This window comes from Ceratotherium simum, chromosome 3 (assembly GCF_057802395.1).
Source record: "Ceratotherium simum simum isolate JZ-2026a chromosome 3, ASM5780239v1, whole genome shotgun sequence".
In the NCBI taxonomy this organism is placed as follows: domain Eukaryota; kingdom Metazoa; phylum Chordata; class Mammalia; order Perissodactyla; family Rhinocerotidae; genus Ceratotherium; species Ceratotherium simum.
Window position 1 is genome coordinate 70,831,473 of NC_141902.1, and position 13,424 is coordinate 70,844,896.

At 51.8% G+C, this 13,424-nt stretch overlaps 1 protein-coding gene across 4 annotated transcripts in view; it reads right to left on the reverse strand.

Annotated features, from left to right (window-relative positions):
- RASGRF1 (Ras protein specific guanine nucleotide releasing factor 1) overlaps nucleotides 1-13,424 on the reverse strand; it is a 110,229-nt gene that overhangs the window by 62,644 nt on the left and 34,161 nt on the right. For all 4 annotated transcript variants that reach the window (XM_004421884.3, XM_087428779.1, XM_087428782.1 and 1 more), the window contains exons 4-5: nucleotides 6,447-6,539; nucleotides 4,033-4,286 (exon numbers count right to left, since the gene is read on the reverse strand). In XM_004421884.3, the coding sequence (XP_004421941.1) occupies nucleotides 4,033-4,286; nucleotides 6,447-6,539 (347 nt within the window). The remainder of the gene's footprint in view (nucleotides 1-4,032; nucleotides 4,287-6,446; nucleotides 6,540-13,424) is intronic.

The window sequence follows — 13,424 nt, forward strand, 5'->3', positions numbered from 1 at the left end:
TTTGAACTTTAAAATCATTTTGCTAGGCTGTTCTTTGGTTGAAATTACATTAAATTTATAGACTATTTGGAGTGAAAATGGCATCTTTAGGATATGAAATCTTTCCACCCAGGACACTGGCCCACTCCCTGTTTTGTACAACCTGCAAGCTTAGAAGGACTTTTAAATTTTTAAATGGTTTAAAAAAAATCTAAAGACTATTTCGTGATATGTGAACATACGTGAAATTCACATTTACATTTACGTTTTCCATAAGTCAAGATTTGTTGGAACACAGCCACACCTATTTGTTTATCGATTGTCTATGACTGCTTAGCTTCAGCAGAGACCGTGTGGCCCACAAGGTCTAAAATATTTACTATCTGGCCCTTTACAGAAAAAGTTTGCTGATCCCTACTCTATGTGAGTGGTGTCCCTGAACTGTGCAGTGCACAGCTGGTGCAGCTGTACTCTATGGCCCTGTCCCTACCCACAGCAAGCTTAGAGTCCAGTGGGGGACCCAGACACAAAAGAAGTCATTATGTAAGCGTGACGAATGCTGCACAGGGGCAGCACGGGGGCTCCGGGTGCACACAAGCAGGGGACATGAGCCAGCAGTGGCAAGGGACATGGGGGGTGTCAGGGACATGCCATCCAAGGAAAGGTGTGAAGAAAGAGGAGGAGATAGCTGTTAGAAGGAGAGTTGGGTGGAAAGAATGGGAGAGGGAGACACCTGTCTGCAGACACACTTTTGAAGTGCTCATTTTGCCTGGTTCCTTCCCTGAGCCCAGAAAGGGGCGTGCCTCGCCCAAGGCCAGTCCAAGGGGGACAGGGCAGAACCTGCCCCACCCTCTGCCCGCTGCACGTTGCGTTACTCATCATGAGTCCAAGCGGCTGCCCTTCCTCACTCCCCAGCCCGGGCAGACATGACGAACTGATCACGGCCCACTCCCCACTGAGTCTCATCATCCTTCTCAACCCAAGGCTCCAGGCAGCCACTGCCAATCAGTCAGAGCGGACATCAAGATGCAAACCATCTGCCACTCGGGCGGGATGCCGCTCGTCATGGACAACGCCTGTGGTGCCCAGCACGCATCGCTGGGCATGGTTTTTATTAAAGGGAAATTGCATAAGTCTATAAGCTTGTTGTTTTGGCTAAACAAAGCCTGTTGCAGATGTTTAGTTAAAAGATCTTTCTTCCCCGTATTCGAGAAGCACAGAATTAATCCCCTCCCCAGCTCTGCAACATCCTCGATGAATCTGCCAACCTGGAGAGGGGCCTCTCTCTTCCCAGGGACCTCTTTTAATGAGCTCCAGCAAATGAAATCACCAAATTAGCATCAGATTTCTAATGTGGCTGTACATTTCAGCCTAAAAGCAAATCCAGGGGAAAGCTATGTGTGAAAATGCCTTCTAATAAGTGGGCTGGCAGCCTCTGCCCCTGGCTTGTGATACACAGATCTTTGTGCTGTGGTTGGAGGCAGGGCAACCTGGGAGGTTCACATCCTGGGTCCTGTCTCCACAGCGCTTACACGGTAAGTGAGAAGGCCAGGCTCACACACAAGGGAAAGTTCTCTAACAGAGAGAGAGTGCATGCCAAGACGCTTGCTATAGTGAGCCACACTCTGGGAGCAGGGAGTGGCAGTAAGGAGGATGGAGGTCAGCGGAGAGGACTCCAGCCCATTATTTACCAGGGCAGCAGGGGAAGCACAGGCCTTAACATGAAAGAGCTGGGTAAAAATCGCAGCCCATTCAAACTTGCTGTGTGCCCTTGAATACATCCCGCAACCTCTCTGAGGTCCAGCCTCTTGGGGCATCTCTGAGGAATGGAAACCATGCAGGTCAAGTGCTTACAGAGAGCCTGGCACAAAGCAGTTCCCACAAAGCACCAGCTTAACGTAGTGAGTATAGTCTAAAACGTTCAGTCCTGCAAAGTGCTGGGAGGGGTCGTCATAAGGTTAATGAAAAAATACTTTAGCTGTTCTTTATGCTCACAAAAAGCAAAGAGGCTAAGAGAGTGAAGCTTACGCTGTACCCAATGGACCATATAGTGAGGTGAGAATGGTCACAGGACGGTCACTTTCTAGCTCTTTCCATCCCCATCCTGGGCCCCAGGGGAAGGAAAGACCTCCAGCCTGCTCCTGTTTGCGAACAGGGGCCCGAGTGGAGGAGAGAAGCCAGTCGCATCAGATTTGCATCCGTTGATATGATCATTGGTTTTTCTTACCTACTATAATGAGAAAACACAGTAAAATATATTGATTTTCAATGCTGAACCAGCCTCACATTCCTGGGACAAATTCCACTTGGTCAGGAGGTATTATCCTTTTACTATATTTCTGCATTCAGCCTCTTGTTCTCGAAACCCTTCCATTTCAGGGCGGTCGGGAGCACAGCCACACCTGCAACCATGCTGGAAATGCAGTTCCCCGGGCTCCCCCCAGACCCACAGATGGAGAAACCCGGGGCGTGGCCCAGCACTCTGCACTTGTGTCTGAGCATCTGTGAGTCCAGCTGAGCCGTCCAGACTTTGCTCAGGAAGGAACAACTTCCTCCCACTTTTCAGCCACATTTCACATCACTGAGCCTAAAAGAACCAATTGTAGTTTTTAGAGTAAATGTTACCTGATTTCACAACAAGATAATATCTATTTTCTTTGTTTTAGCCAGTGAATAAAAGCACTTATGTAATGTTTAAAAGTTGAGTCCAACACGTATGTTAAAAAGCAACCTTGTAAGGCCTGTGATTCAGAGTTTCTTGAAGATCTTACGAGGCCTCCTTCTGCCCACTTGTCTCTCTCTCTCTCTCTCCCTTTCTCTCCACCCCATACTCTGTCCCCTCACTCTGATGCCTGACCTACATCCATGGTGTCAGCCCTGTCCCACCCCAACAACTTTCAGCCTCTCTAGCCCAATCTCTCACCTGGGCATCAGGTGAGAGACCCACGTCTGACCCACACGCGCTGCCTCTCCCATCTCCTTCTGGGTGTCTCACATGCCCCTCCAACTCGCCACCCCACACTGGCAGGGAAGGGGGAAAGCGGGGCACAGGGAAAGTGAGCCTGGGTCCTGACACCTATGCAGAGGGCCTGGATGAGGGCTGCTTGGAATTAGCGACATGACTGACTAATGAATATTTTAAAAGAAATGCAGTTGAATGAACATCTAGGGACACATGATGATCTACCTTAACTCCTCAGTGAGAACCATTTGCAAATAGCACTCTGTTCATATGTTTTCATGTTTGTCACTTTTATCTAGTTCTCTCAATTTTATTACCCACCAAAAAAGTTCATTTATTTAAACCGTTTCCTAAGAAAATCCTTTTAAAACAAGGTTGACAATAGAAGGGCAGCCATCAGCTCAGCCTTCTGAGGTACACAAACCCTGTATTAACGCCCAGGGTCACCATCTGGGAAAAGTAACTTCTTTTATACGGTACATGGATAGGGTGGTACGGAGAAGAACTTAAAAGCCTAAGAATTCTAAATCTGAACCTGGCCTCCGGGTCATTATGATGGTATCAGGGTAGAAGAATGGAACACATTGAGCTTTTTGTAGCTTGATTCATAACTCTTAAACATTTAAACTGGGGTTTCTTGACCTCAGCACTACTAACTTGTGGGTGGAATAATTCTCTGTCGTGGGGACTGTCATGTGCACTGTAGGATGTTTAACAGCATCTCTGGCCTCTACCCACTAGGTGTCAGTAGCATCCCCTAGCCCCAGCCAAGTTCTGACAATTAAAAATGTCCCCAAACATTGCCAAATGTCCCCTGGGGGGCAAGACTGCCCCAGCTGAGAACCACCACTTTAGAATATGCTATGGGGGCCTCCATCTGTACTCCTGCCCAGACCCCCAATTGTTGGGGCTGTGGCTAATAAACACATGACCTTGGCAACTTCCTTCCTCTCTGGGCCTCAGTTTCCTCATCTGCACTTGGTGGGAACTAGATGGGGGCTTGCGTCAAAACTCGGCTCATTGCCCATTAGTTTCCTTCTCCCTGCCTTGGCCAAGTGCTCCGAGGTGGGGCCAACCTTTGGGGTGCTCACCTGTTCAGGAAGATGCTGCTGACGTCGTCGTGAGTGATGGGAGGCTTCTTGGAGCTGGCAGCCATGCGCAGCGGGCGCAGGAAGTTGTTGACAAGGATGTGCAGCTGCTGCACGTACTCGGCCTCGGCCTCCAGCATGCTGAAGACCACCTGGTTCCTCTTTCGCATGCTGTCGGCGTGCGGCGACCGGATGTAGTCCTGGATGATGGTCTTCCACTTGCGCCGGCACAGCCAGCCCCGCAGGAAGCTCTGCACCTGGGCACCGACAGCAGCAGGAGAGGCTCCCATTAGACAGTCTAGGCCTCTCTCGACCCTCCAGGCTGTGAGTGCCCCCAGGGCAGACACCAAGGCTTTGGCATCCCCCATGCCCGGGTGGAGGGAAGAGAGCTCAGACAAGGACCAGGCCTGGTTCTCTGCCTGCATGGTGCCGGGAAATCAATGCGAACCTCTGAGACAATCTTCCTATCTGTACAATGGAGCTAAGGAGATGACAGCTGGACTCAAACTGTGGTCCATGGACTAGTAGCACCAGCATCTCCCGAGAGCTTGTTAGAAATGCAGATTTCCTGGCCCTCTCCCAGACTTCTGCATTTTAACAAGACCTTCCAGTTTGCTTTAGAAGCATTCTCTGAAGGAGGGAAAGTGTGGCCCCAAGTCTCCATACGGGAGGTGGCTTGAGCACAGAGAGTGGCCAGGCTGTGCTGGGCTCAGCTCACACCTCATCTTATGTAATGACTGGCTTGAAAGCCCAGAAGTTTCAATTAAAGCTCGTCTGGATAGAGGGCGATTATCAAATTGAACAGAGCATGGCAAATTAGTTAATCTCATGCTTGGGCCTCATCATCGCTTCTGAGGACCAGCGCCTGCCTGGAGCCTCTCCTCCTCCCTCTGCGGGGAAATGAACACCGACACTTGACTTGATTGTCTTGGAGTTGGGCTGCTTGGAGTCACCTCGTTTTGGCAAGAACTTGGGAGAGAGCCTTGATTCACATAGACGCAGAGAATTGTTTTAAGATACACAGGCTTCCAATCAAGGCGCCACCCAGCTCCCTGCCATTCCTGCTTCAGAGCTGTGTGCTAGCTCAGGGTCCACACAGGGAGGGGATCAGGGCACCTGCAGCAAGGGTACCAGGTGGTGCTGGGGTGGGGGGACTGGGGACCCAGGGGTCACCTGCTAAGGGACCAGGCAGGGGTGCTCATCAAAATCTTATCAGCTGAAAGGGGCACCGGCTTTGAATAGCAGGTGTAGCCATGTGGGTGCACACTCGCTGGTGGCGGGTTTGCCCTGGAGAGGAGAGAGGCCTGATCTGAGCCCTCACAGCTCTCTTTGAAGACAGGAGGGCTTTCTTGATGAGGGAGGGGCTTGCTCTTAGGCTCCAGAGGGTGAAAACAGAAGGGACATGGATTTCAGCTGGTCTTTAACAAAATGTTCCAAGCAGAATGGCTTCTCAAAATGGACCGGGAAGAAATCTAGTGGGGCCATAGCAGAGAAGGAAGGCCAGGGCACCTCTGCCTTGGAGGGGGTTTGGTTTAGACCTGCGTGGCAAATTCCAATGCCTATAGGGGCCTGGCAGGTCCTACAGATGCATGAAGCCGGCCGAGTGGGCACTAACGGGGCAGCACCTCCTCGTCTGGGGCCAACTGTCACCGTGTGTGGGAGGTGGGCCTGGAGCTGCGGGATTCTGCTTTTCCAGGAGGTGGTGTATCCCAGTGACCGAGGATGTGGGCTCTGGACCCTGGCAGCCAGGGTTTAAATGTCACTCTGCAAATACTTAGCTGTGTGACCTGGGCAAGTCACTCTGCCTTTCTGTGCCTCAGCCACCCTATATGTGAAATGCAGATAATAATAAAACCTCAGAGGGTTTTTAGTTAGGAACGAATTAATCTGCATGAAGCTCCTAGAATAGTGTCTGGCACATAGAAAGGGCTTAATGAATGTTAGCTATTTCTATCTTTGAGAAACCAGAAATCCAGACTTTTATGTGAAATGTTTAGCTTTTAAAGCACTGGCAACAAAAAAAGAAGAAAACAAAAAACACCACGTGGGCCAAAAACCCCAAACACGCTGGTAGGCTGAACATGGCCTGTGGGAGGCCAGTCTGCAGCTTCTGGTCTGGACGGCATTGGGGTCCTTGGATGCTCTCAACAAGTAGGACTCCTCGTCTCTTGGAGCCTCGGTTTTCTCTTCTATAAAATGCGGCAGAACCACCACACCTCACAGGGCAACCAGAAGAAATGGCCTGACAAGGTGCTGATCGGGGTGGGGGCTGTTCGTTCTGTCTCTGGAGCTGAGGTGGGGTGGCATGCCCGGGGGGCAGTGGGACAGTAGGTGGACACTGCCAAACCTGGGCCGTGCCAGGGGGCTCCCTAAAGAGTGCTGGGGTGGTTTTGCCAGCCCAGAGAGACGGTACAGACCTTCTTAATTTTCTTGATGTCACTGTCTTCGTCGTTGGGGGTGACGGTCTGGGTGGACTGGATGCGCTCATTGTCCTTCAGCAGGGATGCGATCTGCAGAAGAAACACAGGTCAGCTGCCGACAGGGGCACCGGCGGGCGGAGGCCGCGCCACAGCGTGGTGAGCGAGCAGAGCACCCTGCCTCTGCCTCCCCGAGGGCCAGCGATACCGCAGCTCACGTCCCTCGCTCTGCACGAGGTGGGTGAGCCAGACACACTCCAGACGTCCGTGAGGCTGTGAGCACTGCACCGGGAAGCCGTCCACCTGGGTTCTGGCAGCTGGGCTCTGACACCGAGTGACCATGGGCAAGGCCCTCCTGCTCTCTGGGCTGCAGGCACTCCACCTGTCATCGGGGAGCTTCGGCTTAAATCTGTGCTGCTTCTCCCTATGCCCCAAACCATCGGTCCCTTGAGTTTTGGATTTTTATTGTGGTAAAGTAGATGTAAGATAAAATTCACCATTTTAACCAGCTTTACGTGTATAGTTCAGCGGCATGAAGGACATTCACATCATCGTGCAGCCATCACCACCATCCATCTCCAGAACTCTTTTCATCATCCCAAACTGAAACTCTCTGCCTGTTGAACACTAACTCGTCACTCCTCCCCCTCCCCCCAGCCCCTGACAACCATCCTTCTACTTTCTGTCTCTATGAACTTGACTACTCTACATCTAAGTGGAATCAGACAATCTTTGTTTTTTTGTGTCTGGCTTATTTCATTAGCATACTGTCCTCAAGGTTCATCCATGTTGTAGCACGTGTCAGAATGTCCTTCTTTTTAAAGGCTGAATAGTATTCCATTGTATGGATACACCACATTTTGCTTATCCATTCATCCATCGATGGACATTTGGGTAGTCTCCTTATTTTTTAAAAGAAAACCATGCTGGAACCCCACTATGAAATCAAATAACGGCAGGTGGTTGAGGTGAAGCCCTGCTGGCTTGGTGCCCCCTCCCTGGGCAGCCCTGATGCACTTCTCTGACCTGGAGCCCTCTTGGGGGCACAACCTGGAAACTGCTGGCTTAGAAAAATGGGACAGCCCTTCGAATGAACATTTAGCTGTCCTAAAAAACCTCCATTTGCCTGATTTGGGGATCAGCGAGGTCAGCACAGCAGCAAGAACAAAACCAAGGGGTGGTGTCCAGGAGAAGGGGTCCTTAGGCCGCGCCATGTTCTCTTGGGCAGGGCTCCTTCCCACCTCCCCTGAGGCTGCAAGTCTTTGCTGGGCGCCCTTCACCACGGCGCTGAGGCCTTTGCTGTGAAGATGCTGGTGTTGCCTATTCCCTCTCCCATCTCTGCTGCGAGCTTTGGGGGAAGGACTGTGCTGTCTCATTCACTAATGTGCTCCTGGTGCCTAGATGGGGCTGGGCACTCCACACATACTTGTTGGCTACATAAATAAGTGAATTAAAAAAGAATCAGAGCAACAGCAGCCACAAAAACCTCAACCACAGGAACACGCTGCAGTCACGAAGCCCCACACGTCTAAAGACAGTAGCTCAGGGGACTCTACAGACACCACAGAGCCAGCACCACTCCCTCTTCAGAGCAATGGCTTTGTCCTCTCAAGGCCACTTGCTGAACCGCAAAATGAATGGGCTCTCACAATTGAGCGAATTGAGCACTTTGAAAGCAAAATGGAACAGTTACCCGCTCTCCACTCCCGGGTTGCTAAAATTACCCCAGCCTGTGCTTAAAGAGCGGCTGAAAATATCTAACAGAGAAATATTCAGTGCTGACACGGGTATCCCCGCCCCCTCGCCTTTTTTTGTCAATTCTCTGAGAACATTTGCACATTGAAATAAAGGCTGATTCTTTGATCTGTAGTCTAAAGGGCTGAGGGACACAGACACACGCGCGTGCACACACGCAGGCTCGGGCAGACCTCAGGAATGGGGATGCCCAGGCAACACCCTCACCTTTTCCCTGTTGTTATCACCTCCAAGCCAGCCTGCTTTCTTTGCCAGTTCTGGGATTTGCACACGGTGCCCTTTCCACTTTAGGATGGTGATGTGTGTGCGCGCGCGTGCGCATATGCATAAGCAGTCTGTATGGAAAACTGATGGCGCTCTTCTCAGAGAGAGGCATTCCAGGACATCTACTCAGCAGGGACCAGGGAAAAATGAGATGCAGTTAGGTCAGGCGCTCTGCTCCCTGCACAGGCAACACCGGCAGCCTGTGAGTCTTTATTCCAGGATCAGGCCGGGTGGGCAAAGTTCTGGAGAGCTGTGAGCCTGGAGACCCCGCAGGAGTCTTGGGCCCCAGCCCATCTCTGCTAGGAGCCAGGATCGGGATGGCAGCAGGAGCCCCAGCCCCGTGAGCTTGCAGAGGCAGCCTTTCTCTAATCCTGCAGGTCCCTGCCGGGGAGGGATTTGCTGTGGGCCCTGGTTGGCTTGGTTGATGTCCAGGGCCTGCTCAGGTGACCCCTGTCAACGCTGGCCATGGAAAGATGGCCATGGGGAGGTGGGACTTCGGCTCATACCCCAACACGCCGGCTAGAGTCCAGCTCTGGCTGCCCAACCCGGCTCCACGCCTGACGTCTCGCCTGGCCCCTGCCCACTGCGCACCCTGCAGTCTGGCTTTCTTGGTCCATCAGAGGCAAAGCCTCATTTGCCACACCGCTTTGAGGTACTGTGCCTCGGCTCCTGCCCCACCCCACGCCCCTCTCTGGAGACAGTGTCTTTAATCCAGAATGCATTTAGTCAGTGCACTAATTGATGATGGAATTAATCCAGGTTTTTCTGTTTTTGTTAGCAGCCAAGGTTTTGCTAAAGATCTCTGCATTTCTTGCTTTTCTAACAGCTGCCATACAACTCAGTTCTCTCTTCTTCCTTCTTGATTCCCTCTGGCTTCTTCCAAGTTCAACAGGTGCCCATCCCTATCTCCCTCTGTGCCAACCCTGTCAGCATGTCCTGCTGGGGTCTCTGTGGTGGGCACCATGCTAGGCACTGGCGAGATGCAGCTGGGGGTGGATAAGTTAGATCCCTTTCCCTGGAGGAGCTTCTAGCCAGAAGGGGGTCAGACACCCACAGAGGTAACTTAGAAACCAACAAGGCAAGGCCAGAACAGGGGTGTGTACATACTGCAGTGGGAGGGTCTCAGCACGGAAGTGGCAAGAGCTACCCAGAAGAGGTTTTGAAGGACAAATAGGAGCCCAACAGGTGGGCTATGGAATGGAAGGAATTAGAGCAGAGGAGATGGTGAGAACAAAAGCACAAGGTATGACAGGGTGTCATGTGCAGGGCAGCAGGGGTGTGGATGGCAGGAGGAGAGATGGGAAGAAGGCCTCCTGGCAAGGAGGGTGGGCCCAGGGGAGGGGCTGTGTGGGGAGGGGTCAGGCCACCCTCTCCTACTTCCCCCAGAGCAGTCTCCTCGTTGACCTGTTTTACAGCGTGGGGCTCCATGTCCAAGTTGGTTTGCAAAACCGATTCCGTGGCTAAACTTTTATTTTAAATCCTGAACTAAAGATCTCCGGAGTTTATCCAGAGTCAGCCTTCCAGGAGGCTGAGTGCTTCCAAACCAAAAAAATATTATGGCTATCTCTAAACTCCTCTCCTGCCTTTTAGGGCCTGACTGAGATCTCCAAATTTCTTTCCAATCATAACTGGGAGAAAAACAGCTAGTAAAACAACGAAATGGCACCAAAGTGAGCATTCTAGAGGAGGAGAGGATTCTTCTCGAGGGTAGATGCTCCCTTTATTTCAGGTGGTCCCGGGAGCGTTTTGGTTACAAAAGACGAGGCCTGATAGGGCTGTTTGGATGGGACAGAAGAGACTAAGACAGAGGTCCATAGTTCTGCTTAATCAAGTTTTGTGCAGACTTTGGGTGTGACCTCCTGTTACTTCTAGGGAAAGACAGTCAGAAGTGGAGGGCATAGACGGAGTGGAAGAAGGGCTGGTGTCTTGGATCTACAACCTGTGCAGAGCCCCACGCTTAGAAGGGCCCAGTGCTTGGTTGAAGGCTCTGCTGTTGCTGCCTTGAAATTCTTAAGGGCCCTGCATTTTCATTTTGCACTGGGCTCTGCACATTTCAGCTGGTCCTGAAAAAAGATGCAGACAATGGTATATTGGTAAATGCTTAATGACCAGCTCTCTGAAAGAAAAACTCTGACGAGTAGCACTTGCCACTTTCCATGTTGTAAACATTCCTACCTTGGCCCATTGTAAGCCACCAAAGGTTGAATAACTAGCTTGCAAAATTCTTGAAAATTTAACAATTGGCTCTTGCAAGCTGGTATGAGCTGGCTCTAGCACATCACTGGAGGCAGGGCCATCCTTGGATGTCTTGGTAGTAAAGAGATTACGAACACCACCACCACCAACAAAATGGCCTGTGGGAGTGTGCGGAGAGAGTCTGCGTGACGAGAGGCCAGCGAGAAATCCTTGGAGCAGGCAAGGCTGAGCGACAGCAGGGCAGGGCCGTCTTCCACTCATTTCTGAGCTGTTCTCTGTTTCGGTCGCGGAAGCCCTCCTCTATTATATCCAAACCTTTTGGAAAGTCTGTTTCTTACAATAGCCTGTGGCAGGGGCCTTGGGGGCTGAAGGGGGAGCCACAGCTGGGTGTCATTAGGGCTTTCACGGATACTCTGGTTCTCCTCCTTGGACATGGCAGGACTGTATCTCCCAGGCCCCTGCAGTCGGGCGTGGCCATGTGACTTGATTGTCCAGTGAAATGTGAGCAGAGGTGTCAGGCATCATTGGCCATGTTCTCTCCCCTCATAAGACTGGTGAATTCCTGATCGCGGAGCCCTGTCAGCCTGTGTCCCTGACTCTGAGTGGGAATGTTGTGGAGCAGAACCCACAACGGACACACAGTGTGAGTGAGAAAGCAATCTTTGTTGTTTTAAGCCATTAAGACTTCAGGGTTGTTTGTTATTTCAGAATAATCTAGCTCATCCTGACAGATACACGTAGTGACCACCCAAGGGGTAAAGAGCAGGAAGGACTGAGCAGAGACAGCTGCTGTGGGAAGTCAGGAGAGCAGAATCTGGAAGCCAGAGGTGGCCAGGAGAATGTTAGCCCCCTGGAAATCCTCAGGGATATGTGGGAGGGGGCTTGAGGAATTTTATTTGGCTATCAGAGGAAAGGCGGACCATGAGAGCCTGGGGCCATCGAGGAGACAGTCACTCCCTCATATGCGCCCTTTGTCAGGCTCGTCTCCTCAGCGCAGAAGGAGTAAGTTGCAGGGCAGGATCTGGAGCCAGAGACCTGTTTGAGCCTGGGTTCCAGTGATCTTGGAGCGACCTTGGATAAGTCCCTTCCTCTTCTATGGACCTCAATGTCTTCAGATCCCTCCCAGCTCTGATGTTCTAGACCCTGTCTTTGTCACCGGGCTCACTCATCACTTATTTGGCTTCTCAGTGCCTCCTGCCTCCCGGATGGCCTACTTCCCGTGACATGGGCTCTGTTTCCACCTTCCTGGAGCCCATCCAGAGCAAACAGGTGCCCTCTGCCCTGTGGGATGTGAGTGTGTGTGTGTGTGTGTGTGTGTGTGTGTGTGTGAGAGAGAGAGAGAGACTACTGCTAGAAAGCTTTACCAAGCTGGTCTTTCTTTCAAAGTCTTTAAAAAAATCTTTTGCCCTGGAGGGTAGTGCACTCAACTGGAAGCATTGCTCCAAATTCCCACCAAACGGGCTTCTGCTGCCCCTCTGACATGCGCACACACGCGCGCGTGCGTGCTCACTCTCAACTGACATGCTTTGTGCTCCCCAGCTCCAGAGGGGGCTCTGCCCTTCGCGCCCACCCCTTCTCTGGCCTACAAACCCCTGAACCCTTTTAAGGCCATATGCAACACACTCAGTTTGGCTATAAAATGACTCACTTCTGACTTGAGTTCACACAGAAAGCCCTGGTATAGCACCGATCGCACCCCACCCCTATCAGACCCTAAGGGCAGAAACTTCCACATCTCTGTCCTTACCACAGAGCCTGACATCCACTCACACATCAAGCCCTTACTGAGGAGCCACTATGTGCCAGGCCTAAGGGAGAGAGTGATAAAGGACACAGCCCTGCCCTCAAGGAGTTCCCGCCAGGTCAGGCGGGGCGGTAGCCGGCTCTGAGGTGGCATGCCGAGGGAGGGAAAGCCGAGCAGCAGGGGGCAGGGAGCACCCTCTGGGCTGGGAGTCCCTGGGAGGAGGCATTTGAGCTTGGGGGGATTTCACCAGGCAGGGAAGCGTGGGGGTGACAAGTTAGTGTTGGGCTAGGATAGAACCCAGCGATGGTCTCCAGAGTGTGATCCCAGAATGGACCAGGTGGTTTAGAGATGGGACAAGCCCCTATCCCCAGAGCTATGTGGGAAGAGGCTCTGAGTAGAGTAGAGAGACTGGCAAGTAGACAGGCAGACCTGGGTTCTAATCCCAGCTCTGCCACCTTCCAGCTGTGTGAGCTTGGACGGGTGACCTGAGCTCTCTGAGCCCGATTCCTTGTGTAAAATGCAGGCGATTGACCTTTTCAGGGTGGTTGTGGGGACTGACTATGGAAGCATATCCGAAGGTGCCTTGTGTGGGGCTAGAGGAGGTGTGTTGAGTCTGAAATTTTTGTTGAACCTGAAGTTCCAAGTTGATGTGATTATCAGTTCAGAGCTTTGCGGCCGTGTGACAAGGTGGAATTGGTGACTTCAGATCTTTGAACATTCCAGGCAGATTTCATGGGTGTGTGGTGGGGTCCTATGCTCAGAAGGCCCTGTGCTTGGGGCTTCAAGCTCTGCAGTTGCCATTTTGAAATTCTTGATAATTTCCTCCTTGAATTTGTGTTTTGTAAGTGACATCTGATGGGGCAATGGAGCATGCCCCTTGGCTCACGTGTGTTCCTGCCTCCTGCTGCCTCCCTGGGATGGATTCTCAGCTGCCCACTCCCCACACCCTAGGACCCGTGGCTACTGCTATCTTCTGTCCGGGAGGCAATTGGATCGAGTAAGCCAGGGAAGACTCGAGT